This window comes from Chlamydotis macqueenii, chromosome 12 (assembly GCF_036417535.1).
Source record: "Chlamydotis macqueenii isolate bChlMac1 chromosome 12, bChlMac1.mat, whole genome shotgun sequence".
Lineage (NCBI taxonomy): Eukaryota > Metazoa > Chordata > Aves > Otidiformes > Otididae > Chlamydotis > Chlamydotis macqueenii.
In genome coordinates this window covers 652,407-674,970 of record NC_141567.1, presented here as the reverse complement: position 1 = coordinate 674,970, position 22,564 = coordinate 652,407, and the positions used below count along the sequence as shown (strand labels likewise).

The window sequence follows — 22,564 nt, the reverse complement described above, 5'->3', positions numbered from 1 at the left end:
AGCGGGCAGACACCAGCTACTTCCGAGCTGAATTTCCTCAGGAAAGCCCAGACTCTGGAGACCTACGGGGTTGACCCACACCCTTGCAAGGTAAAACGGTTTTCCCAACGCTCTTCCTTGCCTTGGATCCTCGCCCCGGCCGGTAACGAGCGGCAGAGGTACCAGGGACCAGTCCGAGCACAGCCGTTCGTCGCCGCCGGCGGGCAGTGGTGGCGGCGGGGCCGCGGGCCAGCAGCCCTCTCAGCCTTAAAAACCGGCCCGCAGCAGGCGCGCAGGCAGGGAGGGGAGCGGCGAGCCCAGCCCTTCAAGGGAGCGCGGAGGGAGGCCGCGCGAAAGCGTTCTCGTGTGCAGCCAGCTGTAAAAGACAGAGGCTGACCACCTTCTGCTGCAGGATGCAGTTGGGAGGCGGGAACGTGGTTGGTGAGGTGTCTGAGACCGACAGGCACTGGTCTGCCAGGGCCAGCCTGTCACTCCGCTCTTCCCAGTAATCCAGTTTGCTGTCTGAAATGCTTTTTAGTGACTGTAGCTGTCACTGGAAGCGGCCGTCCCTGGGCTCTCGTCATCCCGTGGCACGCGGACGGCTGAGGGGTGCAGAGCAGATGGAGAATTGTACTCCGAGGGCTTTGCCTGCTCTCTGGTCCTGGGAAAACATCACAGACCCCGCACGGGCATCACTCTCCGCAGCCACCGCTGTAGAATCCCTTGCCCGCTTTTCTTGCCCGTGCTCCAGAAATCCCGAGCCTGGCGCGCAGCGTCCCCTCGGCTCAGCGTCCTTCGAAAGCCAGCTGGGTGTCTGCCGCCCGAACGGAGGTCAGGGCGAACCCAACAATCGCTGAGCGGCCGCAACTGTTTGATAGCATTTGTAAAATTCAGCACATGTCAGGTTTGCTCCGTGCACACCAGTGCCGTTAACAACAGCTTCGCAGAGTCCAGATGTTGCGATTAGGTTAAACTACTGCCGTGCTCCGCACGTGACACTGATTAATGGTTTGAACCGTCCCAACGCCGCTCCGCTTCTCTGGCTGCGTGGGGCTCCGGGGGGCCGAGTTAGCGGGGTTTGGCTGTTTTCTGGTTTCATTGCAGGGGAAGGGGGCGGGGGGCAGTGTTTACTGCTCACTGGTAATGGATGGGAGCGCTGGGCTGGAGCCATTTGGGGTTTCTCCTCCCTGGTGCCGCTGGGCCAGCTGCCCCGCTGCGCGGCGGCGGGCGTTGCTGTGTGCGGGGTGCCGCGGTCCGGGTGAGCCTGCCCAGAGCATCCCGCTGGCCGTCAGCGCAGAGATTGCGCATCGCCGCCGCCTTTGGGGCTGGGGGTCGCCGACGGCGTGTGAGATTTGCCGGCGCGGCGACGTTTTGCTGAGCGATTGCCGTTGTCTTCCAGGACGTGTCTGGGAACGCGGCATTTTTGGCCTTCACTCCCTTTGGTTTTGTTGTGCTGCAGGGCAACAAGAGAGTTCACTTCATCAAGTGGTGAGTTCCCACCTCGCGTCCCCCCCCCTGCCCTGCCCCTTGGCGCCGCGCCGGCCGGCTCGCTTCGGCTCGCTCGGCTGTGAGATGTGTGCGGTGCTGTGGGGCGGGGCCCTGAGTGCCCCACATCACCCCAGGGCGTTTGAGAGATGCCAGGGGTCTTCTCACCGCCCCAGGGGTGGGAAACGGGGTCCTGAAGCTGCCCTGCTGCTACCCCCAAAACCCCAGCGCTCGACCCGTACCTCGCAGCGAGTGCCGTGGCTGTGAGCCGGCTGGCTGCGGTGGGCTCCGCGCAGCCGCTCACCTGCCTGTCCTTGTCCTTTCAGGAACGAGGTGACCAAAATGAAATTTGAAGGGAAGACTTTCTATTTGTACGTAAGCCAGAAAGAGGTGAGTGCTCTCCCTTCCTGTGGGACCAGCTGAGCGCGGCCGAGGCTGTTGGTTGAGCTGGTTTCCCCGTGCCCGTGGCACGCCGCGGTGAGGGGACGCGGGCTCGGCGGCAGGGACGCGGGCTCGGCGGCAGGGACACGGGCTTGGCGGCAGTGCTGGGGTCCCCTCCCCACGCCCACTGACGCCTTGCTCCGGGCTCTGCCCTCAGCAGCAGCCCAGGACCTCCCGCAGCTTCTCGCCGTGCCTGCCCGCCGCGGCCGCGTGCTGCGTGTGGGATTATTTGGTTAGGTGTTACCGCCGTCGCGCTCGTCAGCCCTGGGTAGCGAAGCCAGCCTGAAAACCTCAGCTGGAATTGGCTCCCACGCAAGCTGTCAGCATGATTTTTAAAAAATGTCTTTCTGGGCGTTTAGGGAGGAGGGTGGCAGGTCACTGGTACGCAGGGCTGCCCGTCCCCCGTGCCCGGTGCGGTGCTGGGCTGTCGGCTGGCGCTCCGGCGTCTCCCCATCCCCTGAGCGGCTCTGGAGCAGGATCAGCCCCGTCTCACGCCGCTCCCCAGCCCCGGCAGCTCTGCGCTCCACCAGCGCTCCCAGTGTGCTGCCTGCTGGGCACCGCTGGCTCCTTCCCCGACCCACGCCCTCCTTTTTCCTTTAGGAGAAGAAAATCGTTCTCACATATTTTGCCCCGACGCCGGAAGCCTGCAAGCACCTCTGGAAGTGCGGGATAGAAAACCAGGCTTTCTACAAGTAAGTGCCAGCCGTGCCAGGCGTGGCGGTGCCGCGGCCCGCGTCGCCCCGTGCGTCGGCGCGCAGCACCCGCCCCAGGGCTCCGTCCAGGTGCCGGGACGCGGGCGCTGGCTGTCACCGGCCGCGTGGCACCCTGTCCCGGTGGCCCCGCGGTCACCAGCCACCGAAACCACCACTGCCCCCGGGTTGGGGACTCTGCCCCGTGGGGACTCTGCCATCCCCCCCACCGCTGCGCTCATTCCTCCGCAGCAAACCTGTAATCAGGAGATTAAAACTAATTGTTTGGCAATTAAGCCTTTAATGCTGAGCAACCGGCACCCGTCCTGTCCATGACAGCACGTGCGGGTTAGCATTTTCCCAGGTAACAGCAGCTTGTTCGGAGCCGGGCCGCGTGTGGATGCTCTGGCGCTGTGACCCGCAGCAGGGACGGATGCCGGGAATATTTTCTGACCTGATGCTCAGGGGTGGATTTTCAAAATGGCTTTGCAGGGTCTGTTTGTGCTGAATCGAGCACTAAAATCCTTCTGAAGCCAGTGCCCCCAGGGGCTTTAGAAAAGCGTGCCTTTTAACGGGAAAGGCTCAAAAACCTCCAGAAATGACCTGCTTCTGGGCTCTCTGGGAACAAGCTGACAGTTCCTGGGGAACATTGAGGGACCGGGCAGTGACGTGCCGCCTGGGCTGCAGCGTGCGCCTGGGCAGGTGGGGACGGTGGCTCGGGGACTGTCCCCACCGGCTGCCCAGCGCTGGGACCTGCTGGGCTGGGGGGCTCACCTGGGCAGGGGGAGCTCGTCCTGGGCAGGACGGGAAGGCTCTCCCCGCGCCCAGGAGCTCTGGGCTCCCTGGTCGGTGGCCGCACGGCAGCTTTTGTGGCCCTGGTTTGGTTAACGGGGCTGTCGGAGAGACGGGGAGAGGGCGCAGGCTGGACTGTGCCAAAAGCCGGGGCGGTGGCAGGTGGAGCGGTTTAGTTTCACCAGCCTGCTCGTCTTGTACTTAAAAATAGTCTGCTTTGTGCTTTGTAATGAGTTTTATTTTAATCAGCGAGCCGCGAGATGAAGCGTGTGGTGTATCTCTTTGGGAATACCGCAATCAGCGGCGGCAATCAGCAGGTTTCATTTCTCATTATGTTAACGTGGAATGAAATTGCAATATTGCTTTACAAATCTTTTTGTGATTAGGCATGTCAGTAAATTACCGCTGGAGTGTGGGCTCGGCCGAGGGGCTGCCGGGCTCCTCCTGGGGCGAGGGTCCAGTTCCCTGGGATGCGGGGATGGGACTGTCCCTCCCGGGGGTTCTATCTGCCGCTGCACGGACGGACCCCAGCGAGTGCCGGCGCAGTGGGACCGGACGATTCCCACGCCCCGGCCATGCCGAGGTCGTGAGAGGGTCTTAGCCCCCCCGCCCTGTGCTGCTCCGTCTGGGAGGGACATGCTGTGCTGGCGGAGAGGGCTGCGGGCCATGCCGTGATGCTCCAGGTGCTCGTGTCCCACCAGCCAGTGCCACCTCCCCGCTGCCGGCCGCTTGTTTCGTTCCTGGTGGTGTTTCGCATCTCCGGGGCTTTGCTCCTCTAATTTGGCCTGGCTGCCGTTTGCCGGTGGCCCGCGGCTCCCTGGCTCTGATTGCTGGGGGTCAGCCTGGTGGGGACGATGCTGTCGGGCGTCAGCAGAGCAGTGGCTCCTCACCGCCAGCACAGTGTGTGGGAAACAAAGTCAGGCGAAGGCTTTTCCCCGCGGCGCGGGATGCTCACGCAGCTCTTGGTGCTGTTGCAGGTTGGAGAAGTCGAGCCAGGTCCGGACGGTGTCCAGCAGCAACTTGTTCTTCAAGGGAAGCCGGTTCCGATACAGGTAAGTAGTGACCACAAGTAGCGGCCGCCGGGTGTATTTTCAGGGAACGTTCCAGGCCAGGCTGGACGGGGCTCTGGGCAACCTGATCCGGTTGGAGATGTCCCTGCTCCTGGCAGGGGGTTGGACTGGGTGGGCTTTAGCGGTCCCTTCCCACCCAAACCCCTCTGTGATTCTGTGATTCTGTGCTCCTTCGGACGCGCTTTGGGGAGCAGTGCAGGGCTGCAGTGCTCTGAGGACTTGCTGCGGGTCCTCCTGTCGCCGCAGGTCCTCCCATGGCAGTGCTGTCACCCCTCCGAGCCCATCCCTTCATTCTCTTTCACAGCTGGCATCCCTCTCTCGGGCCCCAGAACGGCTGATTTTTGCAGGGGGGAGAGGACAGGAGGCTTTGGGGTTTGGTTCTGGAGAACAACGAGGAGTGAAATGAATCACTGCGATTCCTAAATTCCTGAAGGGTGTTGCTGCTCCCCGGCCCTGGAGAAAGAGCCTGGACCTGGGGCCTTGTATCTCTGCAGGGCAAGAGGCTCCAGCATGTCCCCACATGCAAGACGCGTGATGCCAGCACCCTCTGAGCTGGCAGGGAGGGCCCGTGCACCCAGGGCGTGTCCCCCCACCCAGAGGGGCGGTGACCCCACTGTGTCCAGCGTCTCCTGCCAGGAGAAGCAGCGAAATGTGGCGGCAGAGGTGTCAGCCCAGCCTGTCCCTGCTCTCCCCGTCACCCCTATTTCCAGCAAATATTTCTGCTTTTCCCTGGAGCTGTGGGGAGAGCCCCCGCACCAGCCTCGGTGCATGGGGAGGGGTACGGACAGTGCGGGGTGTGGTGTGCTGCAGGGGGAGCGGTGCTCAGCCCCTCACGGCTGCTCTTCTTCAACCACCTGCAGTGGCCGCGTTGCGAAGGAGGTGATGGAGTCCAGCGCCAAAATCAAGCGGGAGCCCCCCGAGATTCACCGGTAAGAGGAGCAGCGGTGCGGTGCAGTGGGAGAGCCACCGTGCACCCGGGGTGACGCTGCCGGGGCTCTGACACCGCCGGGGCTCTGACACCGTCCCCGTTCCCCATCTCGTCCCCAGGGCAGGGCTGGTGCCGAGCCGGAGCTGCCCCTCCATCACGCACGGCCCCCGCCTGAGCAGCGTGCCCCGCACCCGGAGGAGAGCCGTGCACATCTCCATCATGGAAGGTAGGGCACCGCGCGGCTCGCTGCCGCTGCCGGGGCTCGGAGACGTGCACCCGCATGCACATACGCAGACGTGCGCACGCGGAAAGCAGCCACACACCCCCAGCTGATGGTCGTAGCCCCGATGCTGCTGGGGGGACACCGAGCTACGGGCAGAACCGCTGCCTGCCCAAAGGGACCGGTCCCTCGGAGCAGGGAAGGGGTTTATTTCCAGTGAGGGAGCCTGGGCTGATGCCTGTGCTGGTTTTCGGGGTGGGAGCGTGCCTGGCAGCCCCGCAGCCAGGGTCACCTCTGCCGCCCTGGTAAATGCGAGCACCCGCTGCCCACCTCCCGCCCGTGCCGTTGCGAGGCGGCAAGCGCATTAAACAGCCTCCCGCAATAAATTAACCGGGGCTGGCACAGGCTCCCCACACCGCCCTGCCCCAGCAGCGCCTGCCCTGCCGCCAGCTGCTTTTCTTCACTCTCACTTCAGCTCGGTCCCGTGGAAATGTGGGCGCCCAAAATAGCCCTGACCCCGGGGCCAGTGACACCAGTGCCGCTTGCGTCAGCCGTGCTGGTGGGCGAGCAGCCGTCCCCGCGCGCTGCCGCAGTCCCCGCGGGCACCCCTGCCGCCATGGTGAAGTGCCTGGTGAAGATCAAAACCAAAGTCAGCGTCCACCTGCGGCTCATCAACCACTGCTGCCGGGAGGTGAGGGTGCGGGTGCTGGCCCTGGGGCCGCGGCTGCTGGCCCGGGCGCTGGGCGCGTTGCCGCTCCTCCCGGCTCTCCCTGGCCTCGGCCACGATGCTCCGCACGGCCCCGGGGACGCACCCACGCCAGGTAACGCTGCGCCACGCGGGCTCTGGGCGCTGCTTCGGCAGAGTGTCCCCGGGGGTCCCCATGGCCACAGCCCTGGGGGATTTGGAAATGTGGGATGCAGCACGGGCTGGGGGCTTCCGTGCAGGCTGGACCCCCAGTCGTTATTATCATGACCAGCTCTGTTTTTTGGGGGCTGGACCCAGCTTCCCCCAGATTCCCCAGCTTTTTACATCAGTCTCGTGGAGCAAGCGGGTGGCAGACAGGTTTGGGGCTGGGGGAGCAGCGCGGGTCTCATTGCAGTGATGAGCTGGGGGGGGACCCTCCCCGAGGAGCCGCGCTGCTGCCCGCTGCCCACCCTGGCCAGGACGCAGCGGGTGCTGCGAGGGGACCGTCGCTTTGTGACACACGCTCAGCCATAGCTGTCAGGGTGCGAACACGTTCACTCCTCCGCTGCGCCTGTCGCCCGTGCTGGCCCTCGCGCGCGCGTTAAGCCGAGCTGATCCCGAGGCATCCGGGGAATATTTACAAGCGAGAGGTTGCAAAGCCCCGGGGAATGCAGGCAGGACGGGCGCCGGGGATCCCATGCCATGGTGCCTTGGTGCGCCCGTGCCCTCCCCACGAAATGCCCAGCCCCGGCCCCCTCGCAGCCCAGGGGCACTGGGGACCGCTGGTCCCGGCCACCACCACCTTCGGTCACGGGACGCTGCCCCTCCGGCCATGAAAAATGCAAGAAACGTCCTGCATTTGTGGGGTTTATTGGCGTTCGGGGTTTTGGGGGGTTGTAACCCTCGCTCAGCCAAGGCTGCGGCTGGGCGGGCTGGCATGCAGCTCTTTGCGCGGCTTTTGCTCCTCTGTGTGTGAGCGGGTGTGAAAACGTTGTTTTGGCCGTGAATCAACGGAAATCAGCGCTGCCAGTGACTCCGGCGGGACTTGCAGTCCCTGCGCAGCCTCGCTGGGGTGCAGGGGTTTGGCAGGGGAGGGCTGTGCCAGCCGGGAGGCAAATCCAAAAGGATAAATCCGTAAGGCTCGCCCCATGGGCTGCACCAGGCTTGGTCCTTGGCCCTGGCTCGGGGCAGCAGGGACCCACCGGCTGCGGTGCTGCCCCCCAGCCCTCATCCCTGCCCTCGCCTCGGTGGCCGGGCAGCCTGCCCGCCGCAGGCGCTGGCCTGGCCCATGGCCGTTGCGCCGCACAGACGTGTTTGTGAGGGACTGACGCCAAGCGCGGGCCCTGCCTGCGGCCCAGACTGGCAGCCAGCAGCTGCTGGTGACAGTGGCAGTCACGCGGGCGCTTGCACGGTCACGCGCTGTGGGCACCGGGCTGTGGCTGCCGGCTCCAAGGGACCAAAGACAACAGCAAAAAGCAGGCGGCAGCAGCCAGTCCTGTCCCCACGGGGCTGGGGGCAGCATGGGGCGAGGGGGGGGTTGTTTCCATAGCGGGAGAGACCCCTCCACTTCGCACCGCTGAGCGTTCCCCTCTCCCCCCAGGCCTGGAGTCCCTGCGTGACAGCGCCCACTCGACGCCGGTGCGCTCGGCCTCCCACGGCGACGCCTTCGCGGCCCCCGGCCGGAGCGGCCGCAGCGAGAGCAGCGAGCGGGTGGCCGTCATCGCCGATGAGAACTACAGCCCGGCCGACAGCGTGCTGCCCACGCCGGTGGCCGAGCACAGCCTGGAGCTGATGCTGCTCTCGCGGCAGGCGAACGGGGCCCCGTGCAGCATCGAGGAGGAGAAGGAGTCGGAGGCCGGCACGCCGGTGGCGGGCGAGGCGGAGGAGGCGGGCGGCGAGCTGCGGGCCCTGTGCCCGGGTGCGGGCGGCCTGGGGGCGGCGCAGGCGGAACAGGTGAATAAGTTTGTTTTAAGTGTCCTCCGTTTGCTCCTTGTGACAGTTGGGCTCCTCTTTGTTTTGCTCCTCCTCCTGCTCATCCTTACCGAGTCCGACCTTGACACTGCCTTTTTCCGCGATATCCGCCAGACCCCCGAGTTCGAGCAGTTCCATTACCAATACTTTTGTCCCCTCAGGCGATGGTTTGCCTGCAAAGTCCGCGCCGTGGTAAGCCTGCTCATTGACACCTGAAGGCAGGAGCCGCCACCTGACTAGCGGGGGGCCCAGGGAGAGACCTGCCACCGTCCCTGCCCGCGGGACGCGCCTTCGGCACACGCGCTCATCCTCCCTTCCCGACCCAGAGCCTGGGAGGCGGCTGTCCGGGAGGAAGAGGAGGGTGGGCGCAGCCCCCGGGGCCTCCTCCTCCCCGTGCTCGGCCACGCTGCTCCCGCCCCCGGAGCCCGCACACCACTTTACCGTTTCGATTCTCACAGACGCGCGTACGACGCGGAAGCACCAAGTACGAGAGGAGTTTATTTTCCTATTGCCACCCATCCTTGTACGAGCGTCAGCCGGGAGGCGCGCGATGCCGTGTTATGCAGGAGCTTTAGCAATGGTGCTACTGAGTACGGATTCAAACACTCGTGGACCCTTACGTTACGAAATCCGCCACTGTGCACACCGCCTCCTCCCGCGGACCGCTTTGCAGCACCCCCTCCCTGCTGACCCGAGTCTCCTACGCGGCGACGCGCGGTGTGACGCTGTCGGGGACGCCCGGTTCACCCCACACCCAGCTGAGCTGGCTCCTCGCAGCGCAGCATCGCCCGGCGAATGGCAGCCCTCGCCCTGCCCTGCACACTCAGCCTTCCGTCACGTTTCCTAAACCTTGGAGCGCTGGTGCTCCCGCGAGCAGGGGAGCACGCCGGGCATCCCGGCCAAGCCCGGCCGTGTCGCTGGTAGTGACCATGTCAAATTTATTAGGAAACCTTCAGCCGCCGACAGTTGTACCTGTTTTCTACAAAAAAAAAAACCAAAAAAAACAAAAAAAACCCCAAAAAACGACAACAACAAAAAAAAAAAAAAAAAAAGAGAGATAGAGAGACAGTTTCAAGGTCTATTTTAACAAGGAAATGCTATTTTGTTATCGAACCTGATCAAGTCTTTTTTTACTTTGCGCATTGGGTGACCGTGGTGCGCTGCACAAGGGGTTCGCAGTGAGCAGACGGTGCCAGATGCGGTTGTGGCCTGGAAGCCTGACAGCAGCGTAACCCTGGCTAGTTCTCAAACAGGGACAGGAGCGAGAATGCTGTGGCTTTTCTGAGGATAAAAAAGGACAGAACTGCAGGAGCAGAGGTGACACTGACCAAGCCAACAGACACCCGTCAGACCTGGCTGTTCGCAAGCAAAAATCAATAAAACCAAGGCATCGTGTGTGACAGTGGCCGGGCCCTTCGGCTGCCGGGGCAGCGGCAGGCTGGTGATGCGGGGAGCAATAAAAGGCAATGCTGTCACACTTGGGTTGAGACGTTGGACATGCTTATCAAAAAAAAAAAGTTGAGAACAGGAGAGCAAGTTTTAGTTCATCTCAGGGAGAGATTTTCCATACGCTGGGGCCATAACTGCAGTTTCAAAAAGTCTGATTTCCGTGTTCTTGTCTCTGAGCATCCCACCGCCCGTCCCGGCACGCGCCGCTCCTGCCGAGGCCGGCTCCTGCCTGCTCCGGACCCGCTCAGCTGGCGCCTGGCGACGGAGCGACGGTGACGCTGGGCGATCCAACGCCACAGGTTGGCCACACTTGGCTCGTTTGTTGCTGCAATAAAGAGCGAGGTCCCGTTTAACTGTCTGTCAGAGCATAACGAAGACCAATGCGTCGCAGCTCGCTGCCGAGGACGTGGCCACCCACGTACAGCACAAGGTCGGGGGGGGGGGTCAGCGCACAGCCCCCGGGTCTCGAGCAGGCGGGAGCCACTGCACGCGCTGCCGGGAGCCGGGGACGGATTTTACACGACACCCTGTTTTATGCAACGTAGCGACGTGAACTCTTAGCGTAGTGTTCCTACCTCAGCCCGTAGCCAGTGGTGTTTCTATGCAGTGCGTGGTAGTCCCCAACCTGCCCTTTCCGCCCCGGGTTGAAGACGCGGCATCCCCTCCTCCTCAGCGCCGATGTCCTGACAGCACAGCCCCGCGCCCGGCCCGCACGCCCTCTGTGCGAGACGTCGGCCTTCTGGAGAGTGCAGGCTCCGCGTGCTGGCCTGGAACCCTCCTCCATCGGCTCACTCCAGAGTAGCGACAGCCGCCAGCCCCCGTTTACCTCTGCCGTCTTCTCCCAGCGTTTCACTGCAAAACCCCGAGAACTGGTGATTTTTTCATCATCTGTTTTTCCTGTACGTGCCCCATTGCGTCTGGTGTTCCATTACCTGTTAGTTTTACCTGTCTTTATATTAAAATATTGTTTCCATAGGTTCTTATATCAGAAAAAAAAAAAAAATCTCATAGTAGCATACTGCGTCTTTGAGCAGTAGATGGTAAAATACCTGAAAATGTGAATTTCTTAGTTTTCATTAAAAAAAAAAAGTCTAGGAATTAACCTTTCATGTGCCAAATACTGTAAGTTACATTTTTCCTTCAAAATGTACCTTTTTCTACATACTCAATATCTTAGCATAAAATCATTGGTGCCATGAAAAGTATTTTTAAACTTAAATAAATATTTAAATATCATGAAAACCTGAGTCGGTATGAGGTTTGTTCAGTATTTACAGTGCAGTACCAATTTTCAAGGTGAGTAAAAGCTCAGCTCAAAGCCCTGAGGCACCTGGCCTTCCCGCAGCCCATGGAAACCCGCGCCACAGGCACGGCTGCACAGGGTCCACCAGTCAGCACTGGAGCCCAGTTAACACACAGGCTGACAAACCGGTATCTGGTCTTCGGGAGCCGTTCAGACACACGACGCGTCAGTGACGATCCAGTGGGGCAGAGCACAGCCCTGCTCGGAGGGCGCGCGGCTGCGGAGAAGGGAGCGCGGAGGCCGCAGCCCCAGCGCGTGGCTGGGGACCACAGCCCCTCTGCGGCACCTCCACGCCCACAGATCGCTCTGCCCGCACCGCGACAAGGCCGCCTTCAGCTCACAGCCACGGGGCCTCCCTGGAAACTGCGCCCCGTGGCACCAGCCTGCGTGGAGACGTTGGCTCTGCCCCCGGAAGGATTCGCTCACGCACCGGGCACCTGACTGAAGGGCCAGATCCTGCTGAAGACACAGATACTGAGCACCTGCAGCCCTGAGAGAGATTATGGGAGCGCCACACAAGCTGCCTGCGAGAATTCCCTAATGAAAATCATTAAGAAGTGCCCTCACCCATCACAAGTATCCTACTGCTCCAGTGTTTTCTCTTTTTTTGAAGAATTATTTCAGTATTGGGGAAAAATAGCTATTTTGGTACAAACTGACTGTCACGGCAGGACTATTTTTGTTTTTAATTAAAGAAGAGAATGCCAGAGGTAGTTCAGAAGATTTATTTTAAAGCTTTGAAAATACACTATTTTCCTGAGAAAATAGGCTTAGCTTAGGAACAGCTCAATACGGATTAAACAAATACAATGCAAAAAGGAAAAATATATATACACACATATATCTGAGCCACTTTTTTATTCTTTGAACACATGAAGACGGCCACTGGAGTTGCCCCCCACCAAGATGTTCTTACTGGGATGGACAACATTAATGGAACACACAGAGCCAAGGCAGTCCTGGTTATAAAACGAGTGCAGCAGCTTTCCGGTCTCGTGGAAGACCTCTATTTGCCTTGGCTGTGCCATGCTGCCCACCACGAAGCAGTCTTCCCGTTTGGGGTCCCAAATTGCTCTGAACCTTGTCAGCCATCGGCCCGTGTTACTGTTGTGTCTGCAGAGAAACCAACGGGGAGAAAGAGAGAGAAGCATTCCTCTTACTGCCCCCAGGATTTTTAAGTACCCTCATTTACGCCGCGTTTGCGTAAACCCCTCCTCCTCGCCTCCAAAACCACCGGCCCGTTCACAGGGGGACAGACCCGCTGCCCCGGTCCCCGCAGCGGATCACCACCCCGGCGCAGGCGAGACGGGACAGCACACTGCGACCAAGCGAGAAGATAAAGCGGAGGGTACTTTGGCATTATCAGTCAAAGTAGTTATGCTGCACGGTTGCATATTTTAGTAAAAACAGGACAAACGTGCATCGAGTCTTTCAATAAAGTGCAAACGAAGAGTTTTCTAGCCAGCCACTCATCCTTCAGCTCCTCAGCAAACCAACCGCCACGACTGGTCCTGCTGGGGCACAAAGGTGTTCCAGGAGTCCGGAGACTCTACCCAAAACACGCCATTTACCATAAAGTGACCTTTGACATTTAACAAACACACAATAAAAAAAGCATTCTGAAACAAAACACTTCAGAAGTCACAAAAGGGCCTGTCCCAGGTGCACAGGGAGACGCGAAGGCCTCCCTGCAGACACCACTGACGCAGGGCAGGCTGTGCCCCAGTCGCGCGTTACCAACAAACCCCCTGCAGGCACCGTGGGCACCGGGGCGACTCCTCAGGCAGGGAGGGTCCCGGGGCTGCTCTCGCCTCCACAGCCGCCAGTGAGCCCAGGGCTGTTTGGGAACCCGCCACCGCGCAGCCTCTGCGCGCCCGTCGCTCGTGCCACGGCTGCGCCGGAGCAATCGGCCACCGCGCGCTCGGCTCACCTGATGGTACTGAGAGCGGAGACCACTGATGACAACGAGCTGGTGTCGTAGACCCTGTGACACAAAGGAGAGCGTTACTACGATGTACTCACGCTCAAAACGGCAGCCCTTTCCCCAGAGCCCCTTGCCCGCTCAGGCCAGGCCGCACTCAAGCCTGGAATACAGCAGCGAGCAGCACAGGGGCGTCCAGCTCAGATAGCACACCCACGTTCTGACCGAAATTACTAAATGGGCTTTTCAGCTGGGTTCGCTCCCAGCTGGGGCTGAAGGGCACCCTTTCTGAAAGCCGTCACAGGAGAACTAGAGAGGCTCGCTAGGCCAAGCGACGGGCTCCTCTGGCCCAGTGTCCCGTCCACTCCATCACGCACAAACAGGCTGCCCAGGGAAGAAGGAAAGAGAAGGGAAACGTGCGAGAGTGAAATCCGCCACCAGCTTCCAGCACCAGCACTTCCTCAGACAGCCAGGAGCTCAACTGACAGAGAAACCAACAGGTCTCCTGTTCGGGGCTCTCCCTCACCCCCGACAGACTTCTAGCATCCCAAACCCCCAAGGGCAGAAGGTTCAACAAGAGGTAGAAGCTGTTTTGTTTTTCCTCGGGAGGAGGCAGTGAATCCTCTATCTGTTTCATCCTGTCGAAAATTCCAGTTTGCTCATATCCATTTTGTGCTGACACTTGCGCTATTAGCGCCAAGGAGTCACAACTTCCTAACCAAGCCTACTGGGAGCAGAAATCTTCAGTGACCTGCAGTAAGTCCATCACAGGCAAGCAAGCACCGCAGCCACGCAGAACTCGCGCGGGAGAACTCTTTCCTCTGCGTGTGGAGGGGAAGAAAGAAAATAAAATTTCCAGACTAAGCATACGCTGCGACAACAGCGCCGTATCCCGACTCCTTCCGGAACGCACGCGGTTCCCCCATCTTTAACACCACATGCGGTCTGTGGAGCGGGGCCTGACCTTCCCCCTGCCGTAACCCCCCATTCTGCACCCGCCAGTGCCTGTACAGCATAGGGCTTCCCAGCACGTCCCTGGGGAACACCCACAGCAACCAGGGACTCACGCACGCAGACTGCCTAAATGATGGCCACAAACCCTAGATCTCTAACGCAGCACGGCTCACGGCAGTTTAAATTATCAAATGGCAGACCAGCTACAAAAGAGCTGATAAAATCATAACTTTAAGCACCACCAGCTAAAAATAAAGTCAGTTTCTAAGCATTCTGTATTTGTGTCCATGAACCAGGGTTCTGTTTGGTTTCAGGTTTTGGTTTGGTTTGGTTTGTTTCTTTGTTTTTTAAAGACTAACAGCAGCTGTATATTTTATTGTTCACTGTTAAATATTCTTCAGGAAAAGGAGAATTAGAAAAAAAAAACAAAACAAGTCATTTCAAACAACATTAACAATGCCAATGCTAGTGAATCTTTATCACTTTTTAAAGAAGTGATAAAGACAGAAAGCTCTCAGTGATGAGTAACACAGATAGGAAATAATAATAGAATATGTCAGTTGGCATTTCCCATGAAGATTATTCCTTCCCGCACCGCCTTACCTCAGCTTATCATCAGCACACACCGTCACCACTCTGCTCCCAGTTGCAGGGGAGAAATACGCGGAAGCGACGCTTTTGGTGTGTCCCTGAAGGGAGCTCACAGGCTTGTTCCCCTTGGGCTTCAGGAGGCGAACATCATAGACACAAACGTCCCTGCAACACACAGCACGCAGCGCTTCACAGGGTGACAGTCCAGTCCTTATCCCCACTTACCAAGAACCATTCCAGAGCCCGCACAAGGTTGCTGTGAGCTGGGTCAGAACTTCACTGCGGCAGCGCAGATTCACCCAAACAGCCAGCGGCCCCAGAGAGCACCAAACCCAAACCAACAGCCCATTAAAATCCCCCTGCGCTGCCATCGGTCAAAACACACAGTGACTCAAAACCGTTTTGTACCAATTACCAAACGGTGAAGGGAAGTCAGTGTATCACATTTTAAATCCTGCGAAGAACTGAAAACGTGTTTTCTAAAAAGATCACGAAAGCTCTGGCTATACACCAAGGCTGACAAATCGTCTGCCTCCAACAGCTGCTCCTGCCCCCCGAACGTGCCCCTTCCGGCTGACTTCAGACACCAGTGCAGAGAGAACACTGGAAACACAGAACTGGGGTGCATTGTGAGCTACGTACACTGAGCCAGCAGCAACGAAATACTGTTTCTTCACGGGGTGAACGTGGACCGTCCTCGTCCTTTTGAAGCCAATGTCTGCAGAGAGCTCCGAAGATGTTCCCGGGGTCCGTCTGTCCACAACACCGACATCGCCATCCCAGAATCCTACTACCGCAGTGGAGGCGTTATCTTCCAGAAAGTCAAAGGAAGATAAGCTTTCTTCACTTCTGCATATCTGAGCATAGGAAAGGCCAAACATAACCAAAACTGTTCAACTGAAGACACAGAGTCAGGCACAATACCGAAACACTCTTGGGCTGGAGATGTCATGCTGTCCCTTTTGCATATACTAAAAATGCTGGTGAAGGCTACCTTGCTGGAGAAGCTCCAGGCTTAGCTATCCACGTAGGAAACCCTTCTGTAAAACTGGTATGCTTTCCACAGAGGGGATAATGAACCATCCCAAACGGGGCACATCTGCTGCTGGAACTGGTACAAGACACTATCACCTCGGTGTTCCAGCAACCAAACGGCTGTTACGTTCCAGAGCACACTGAGCGAGCATTAACCCGCTGCGTTCCTTTCTCCGGTGCTGCAGAAACCCGGAATCAGGTGAGGAAATGTGAATTTGCCCTCCTGTAATTTGGGAGGTCAGTGAGGATGCCAAGCCATCGTGTCCCGTGGCAGGCTCCTCTCACAGCAGCGATAGCCACGGGTGTGGTAACGCTGCAGGACAGCCCCGGCCGCAGCTCTCCCTGCGTGTGCAGACTCTCCCCATTAGCAGCGGTGTCCCTCCCAGGGCAGTCACACTCCTGGAGGGATCACAAGGCTGTGTCCGTTGGCGTAAGGTGAAGGGAGCCGGACAAGGGCATTTCTCTTCCCCTGATCTCTAAGGACGCGTTCTTGCAAGCGCTTGTCCCAAAGAGCGAGCCTCCCTGGACCTTGCTGCCCTCCTGACCCACCAGCTGCAGGTCCTTCCCAAGCAGCGGGCCTGCCTGCAACCCCACCAAAATTACGATGCCTGTAAAGGCTGGGGAAAAAGAAAGCTTTAAACCATTATAGCTTGTTACATTTTCCAACGCTGGAGAGCTGATGAATGCACATGTATCTGTCAAAAACAAGCACAGCAAGCAAGCATCAGGAAGCTCCTCAGTTAAGCTGCCTGGCTCACCGTGGAGACAGTCAGCGCATTTTGTTCACTTGAAGCCTGCAAAAAGCAAAGTTAACTCGTGCTTTATGCTGTTGGACAATGTTTATGTGGGTGGGAGTTTTTTGTAAGATTTAGTTCTTTAAATCCCTCGTTTGTCACTGTTTAGAGGCAATGCCTTTGAAAAGAGGCACGGATTGCTGAAGTATGGAGACAGGAAATTAAACTCCATAATGGCAACTGTCTCTGCAGGAAGGAAACTGGGAGAATCCAAGCCGTTACCATGTTTTATTGAGCAGGAAGCATCTCCGTATTTTTATGTTAATTAAAGGTTACGTTACGTGCCCGTGTGGAAATGGAATCCTCTACTTTCTCGTTAACAAACCAACCAACAAATAACAGCTCAGGTACGATGAGACCAACACGTCACAGCAGCGCGTACCAAGAGACTGCCAAGGAGTCTGCAGCCCAGCTGCAGCAGCACTCACCTCATCAAAGACAGCTCTGGTGACATCGCCACACCGCAGAGTGTCATTGCTTAGGGACAACAAGTGAGCAGGGTTAAACGGAGAGAAATGCATGCAGCTGACCGCATCGTTGTGTGGAATAAAGGTATGTGCTCCTTCCTCAGACTTACAGTTCTGAAAAACAATTGAGATTCAATGGACACAGGTGCTACCACTGTACTTACTTCGATTGATTACTGCAAATTCAAAGCAAAGTCTCTTTTCTCCCATTAAACCTGGGCTTGCCAAGGACCAGACAGGCCTTTCAAGCAGTTCTGGTGAGCCTCGATGTAACAGACACCCTGGTGTTATCCACAAGAACAGGGAAAGTCTAAAACACCATCAACAGAACTAGGCTCCAGGCTGCACCCCATCTGTGTCCATCCCGCCACGAATGGCTCTGCCGGGTGAGGAGCACACTGACAACTCACCACGTTCCAGAGACCGAGATGCCCGGACTTGTCTCCAGCTGCCACGAAGACGATGCTCTCGGAGGGATGGATGGCCATGGAACACACGCGGTACTTCACCACCTTTTTGATGTTATCTTCGCTGAGGACCATGCTGTTCAGGCTGTCTTGGTACCTAGACAACATCATCAAAAGGTTAGCTATTCAAGAGAAGAAAGAAAGAGAACAAGACAATTCCAGTATTAGCTGCTGTCCTCAGGTTACCTTTCAATGTCGTGCACGCGCTTTTCAGTCTCGTTAGCTTCCATCTACAGCCAGACAGGAAATATTCAGCACAATTAGATCACCTAGAACTCAAGCTAAATTACATTACCCAAAACCAACCAACTGTAACTAACAGTACCTCACTGATCCTCATCCACGTCGTCAGCAAACCCTCTCTCAATTTACTGTTCTCCATCTGATCTTCCGGAACCATTGGCAAAGGGCCGGCCGGAACCTGAGGCTGGAATGACATTAGCGATTTTCGTAACTCAGATCACCTGAAACTACAAATACGGCGAACTGCTGCTTTCCACACGCCAGCTATTTTGAGAACACGCCTATGATAACGCAAGAAATAAACACAGCAACAAAAATTTGTGTCAAATCTTATTAAAAAGACAAATAGACCTTTACTAAACACAACAGTGAAGGCAAATAGCTACCCCATGTTTTTCCCCTCCCTTCTGATACTCCAGCAAGACTGATCTTCAAGAGCTGTATTACAGAGATTTAGCTTTATTTAAATTCCCATCTCTCAGAGCAGCAGAATTTTTCCTTGCCAGTATAACTGCTTCAAAAGGCAGTAAATATTTCAAAGGAAAATAAACCAGATCAAAAGCTACAGTGAAGTAACATTAAACCAGAGTAATACAACTCTGAACTTAAAGCTGCTCAAATCTTTGGGCTGTTGAAAAATGTAACGTTTTACCTCAGGACCCTTCTGATCATCCAGAACTGGAGTCACAGAACACGGACTGACTCCCAGAGAGGACATGGAAGCGTGCTGTTCAAGATGCTCGAGGGCAAAAGACCTTACCTTTCATACTGTCACTGTGTAACGCACCTTCCAAACGTCTGAAGGTTTGTAAAATAAGCTCAGCAATCTCAAGTATTACCACCTCACCAGCACCAGCATTTTTATAAAGCTTCTGTGTACACCCACACCCCCACATCTCCTCCAACCCCTCCCCATCTTACATATTCCTCTGGCTGGGCAGGCATCTCCAGCATGGGAATTCCTGACGGATCCACTCTCTGCAAGCGCATCGATCTTCGCCGCACTACTTCATCTTCTGCCTTTTTAGGCTTAGCTCTACAACAATTAAAGCATTTCAAAAGGACAGACACAGTGAACAACACAAGCCCTCTGTGTTCAAGCACACGGCTCCCGAGTAAGTTCAGATGCGTAGCTCTAACGCCTCGGCCCGGACTCGCAGCCTAACGAGTGCCGATGTGCTTTAGGAGGGCTGCCAGTACCCGCTCCTTCAGCGACAGTGACGGGCAGCAACAAGCCCATGTCACAATGCAGATGTACGTATTGCTGTTCTGTTTCGCTTGCATTACCTCCTGCCATTGCTGCTTCTCTTCCCAGCACTCCTTATCTGTCATTCACCTTTTCACTCATTGATCTTTTTCCGCTTTCCTTCATCACATAACATATCTGATTATTTATTTGGACTTGGGCTCATTCGTCTGCCTTGCCTGGCACTGTTTTAGCACTGGCAAATGTCTTTTCTTCTACACTCACTAGTTACCCTACCCCTTGCACCCAGTTCTCCCACCTCCTTCTTTCCTGTGCCTTTTCCCATCATTAGTTTTCATCATTTAACGTTTCCTTCTTTAGCCGTCACGCAAAAGTATCATCAGAAAAAAAGAAATGGGCTTGCAATACCTTACTACAAATACCACAAAAAGAACAAACTCTGTAATTTGATGAAAAGGACATTAATATTGTCATTTTCTTTCCAAAGGACGGCAGAGGAGAGGCACTGCCTAGCGGAGCGACCTGGTTGTGAACTCGTACAGCCCAATTTAACGGCTGATTCAGGTGCAGCTTTACAGGGAGCCTCCTCAGCAGCTCTCCCTTTTCGCAGTATCAGCTACGTGCGGCTGGAAGTGCTAAAACAGCTGACACACGATGAAAGAACAGTGACGCAAATCTCATATCCAGTTATTTTACCTTTTGGTGACATGAGGTTGTCTTTTAGTTGCAATTTGGTGAAGTCTTGCAGCTGACTTGAAGAGAAAAAAAATATATTAAAAATACATATAACAAGTGGAAAAGATCAGCCTGTAGAAAATACAGTTATCTGAAGGCTGCAACAAACTGCACTGCAATTATTTATGACAATAATAAAAAGGGGGTTTTAAGCATCGAGCTGCGTTGTGTCTGCTTTTCATCAATGTGCCAGCAAGAGCTCCTCCTGTTCTGAGGACGGTGCAGGAGCGCAGCACGGTCTGGATGCTCTGCAGCCCTCCTCTTTACGGAGCAAAGGAAACACAGAGACATTGACAGCAGAACCCGAAACCACAGAGGCCTCCATTCACAGTCTTCTCCGTTACATCCTGGACAGGCACTTAGTTCACCTGGACTCCAGAAGAGTTTAGCCACGTCCGCCAAGACACCGCTCCACTACTGCTCCAGCCAACGCAGCACGAACGCTAGCACGGAAAGAGCGGCCTGCGCCCGGGCTTGGCAGCCCACACTGGCCAGCGCTAACGGGAACCGAGACGGCTACCGTGCCTTTTGCCAGTCTTGGCTACTCTGCGGCCAGCACTGCGACAACAGCCAGGCTGCCCGGCCTTTACCCACCTCTCTGAGGGCAACTGGAAGAAAAGGAGTTCTTTTTACTCCAGTTTCAGTCTCGGGGGTAAGAAGCCTTACTGGCTGGTAGACAGGCCCACCAGGTTTTGCAGCCTGGTATAACAAGCGAGCAAGCATGCAGCAGCTCAAGGAGGCAACTCACTCACTGCTGCCAGAAAAGGGGTACGTTAGGAAAAAAATAACTAAGAGAATGAGGGAGTGCGGAAAGAAGGGCAAAGATCTGGATCTACTCAGGCGACAGCATTTGAAATCCCCCTGCCTTAACCTTTTTGTCTACTTCCGCGACACAAGAACTGTACCACACCAGTGCTCATCCAGGCTGGACGGGACACAGGGAGGGACTCGGCCGCACAGGCCCTGCCGGCTCTTCCCGAGCACTAGGCGCTGAGCGGAGCCCTGCCTCCTGCTGCCCCGCAGCCCTCCATGAGAAAACGGCTAACCTGCGCGCTGCAGGCCCCGCAGCCCTCCGTGAGACAACGGCTAACCCGCGCACACTGCCAGAGCTGGGTGCTGACAGGAAGGGGTGGGAGCACGCGTTACACAAGCGAGCAGGACGCTGCACGCACGGCACTCCCACGCCCAGCTCACACACCAGCACCTTCAGGAGAGCGCTTCGCCCAGGGGTCACCTCACCCGCTCCTGCTGGGACCGCAGCTCCGGGACTCACACCCTGCCGCAGCTGGGTGCTGCGGGGTTTTGCTTTCTTTGCTTTTTTTTTTTTAAAAAAAGTTTAACCAATTACTTCCTCTCTTTGGAAGAAGCTAACTAGCAGCACAGAGCCCCAGTTTTTATCCAGTCAGGCCAGTCCTGATGTAATTTTTGTAGCTCTCCTCACACACCTGCCACTGTGCGGGAAGGGGTTCACAACGAGAGGGGTGACAGTACAGGTACCACAACATTTGGCAATCACTTCTTGATGCTACTTAGAATCTATACAAACCTCATGCAGCTTTAAAGCAGCAAAGAATTTAGCATTTTCTGTAATGTTCTTTAGTCTTTTCCGCTCATACGCTGACAACTGTGGGTATCCATCCTACAAAAAGAAAAGCCAATTACTCTTCATCGTACAGTTACACGGCCTGCAAGAGATGTCCCAGGCTTCTGGGAAGTGAGTCTCTAACCTGACTGTCTAAATTATTTATGGGTGGTTCAGTATACCTGCGAACAAACGAAAACCCATGCAAACTGGGGTGACCCCGTATCAATACCAAAAACTGTCCGCACAGGTACTGCCTTCCGTTACAAACCTGACTCCTAGCATTAATCCTACAAAAAGGGCAGTTCATCAAAATCTTGCTAGAACGAAAACCATACTGCAGTGACTCAGTAAGCAACTCCAAACTTCAGCAACACAGCAAACATTGCTCGTAAACGGATCACAGCCCCGGATCGTTTTTATCTGAGGAGAGGTGGACTCGACAAGTTGAAATGATGATTTAAACATAAACGAACATTGACAAAACTATCGTATCATGGCTGTATCCATCCGTAAAAGCTCCGGGAAGACAGTTACTGACAGCACAGGCACACAGCGGTGCTGCCGCTGCCAGGTTTGTACACCGACCGCCGGCAACGGCACTCCGAAGGGTACAGTGGAGATTTATACTGCCAGAGGCGGTAAAAAGAAAAAAAAAATACGTGAAGAGGAAAAATGCTTTCAGACTCCGCTTTTATAACCATAACAAACGTGGTGTGGAGAACCGCGAGCCCACCCCGCTCCCTCGGCTGCAGCCGCCTCCCGGCGGGGCCGGGGGCCCGGCGGGCACTCACCACCGCGGCGTCTCCCGCGTCGCTGCCGTCGCTGTCCGCGTCCCAGCCGCCCTCCGCGCCGTGCCCAGCCGGACCGCAGCCGGGCGGGGTGGCCGCTTTCCGCGGGCTGGGCTGCAGACGCAGCCTCTTGCCGGCCGGCGCCCTGCCCTCCGCGCCCCCGCCGCCGCCGTAGGCTCCCAGCAGCCGCTTCTGGGGCAGCCGCCGGCCGGCCACGGCGAGCGGCGTGAGCAGCACCCGCAGCTGCCGGGCCGCCCCGGCTCGCCGCTCCCCCGGCTCCGGGCTGCGCGGGAGCTCGGCGGCCCCCGTCGGGGTGGATTCCTGGGGAGGGAAACGGGGAGCTCGGCGGGGACCCGCACCCCGGGCCGTTCCCGCGCTCCCCCAGACCTCCTCCTCCCCCCAGCCCCGGGCCCGTCCGCCCGCCATCGCCTCTCCCCGCGCCCCGGCTCCCCCCCAGCTCCACACAGGCCGCTCTCACGGCGGCCCCCGCTCCCCGCCCGCCCCCGGACCTGCGTCCGTTGCCGGCTGCGCGGCGACAGCTCCTCGGGCTCCAGCGTACCGGCCGGCCAGCGCGCCATGGCGGGCCGAGTGGCGGGCCGGGAACGGGGCGGAGCGGCCGCTTCCCGCTCCGGCGAGGGGCGGCCCGGGCGGGCTCCCGCCCACGGCGCCTTCCAGTCAGGGCAGCGGCGGCCGGGCGGGGTGCGGGGCCGCGCTCGCCGCGGGACGGGGCCCCGCCTGGCCCCCAACGGCCCCGGGGTGCCGTGT

General features: G+C 57.5%; 2 protein-coding genes across 3 annotated transcripts in view; one reads left to right on the top strand and one right to left on the bottom strand.

Annotated features, from left to right (window-relative positions):
- Positions 1–10,951, top strand: part of FRMD5 (FERM domain containing 5) — a 78,527-nt gene extending 67,576 nt beyond the window's left edge. The window contains exons 7-15 of one of the 2 annotated variants that reach the window (XM_086757524.1): positions 3–90; positions 1,379–1,467; positions 1,791–1,854; positions 2,506–2,597; positions 4,364–4,438; positions 5,317–5,385; positions 5,504–5,610; positions 7,890–8,242; positions 8,422–10,951. In XM_086757524.1, coding sequence (XP_086613650.1) covers positions 3–90; positions 1,379–1,467; positions 1,791–1,854; positions 2,506–2,597; positions 4,364–4,438; positions 5,317–5,385; positions 5,504–5,610; positions 7,890–8,242; positions 8,422–8,469 — 985 coding nt within the window. In that variant the 3' untranslated portion in view covers positions 8,470–10,951. Of the gene's footprint in view, positions 1–2; positions 91–1,378; positions 1,468–1,790; positions 1,855–2,505; positions 2,598–4,363; positions 4,439–5,316; positions 5,386–5,503; positions 5,611–7,889 lie in introns of both variants that reach the window. The other variant, XM_086757523.1, reaches the window with a different exon arrangement.
- Positions 10,952–11,723: 772 nt separating this feature from the next.
- WDR76 (WD repeat domain 76) lies at positions 11,724–22,410 on the bottom strand. The gene is made up of 13 exons (XM_086757270.1): positions 22,309–22,410; positions 21,803–22,120; positions 20,973–21,065; positions 19,388–19,443; positions 18,406–18,520; positions 17,567–17,668; positions 17,428–17,471; positions 17,185–17,338; positions 16,736–16,888; positions 15,121–15,335; positions 14,491–14,643; positions 12,943–12,996; positions 11,724–12,125 (listed from the first exon to the last, which is right to left on the bottom strand). Exons 1-13 carry the CDS (start codon positions 22,375–22,377, stop codon positions 11,870–11,872), a joined length of 1,782 nt encoding a protein of 593 aa, XP_086613396.1. The 5' UTR covers positions 22,378–22,410; the 3' UTR covers positions 11,724–11,869.
- Positions 22,411–22,564: the final 154 nt, after the last annotated feature.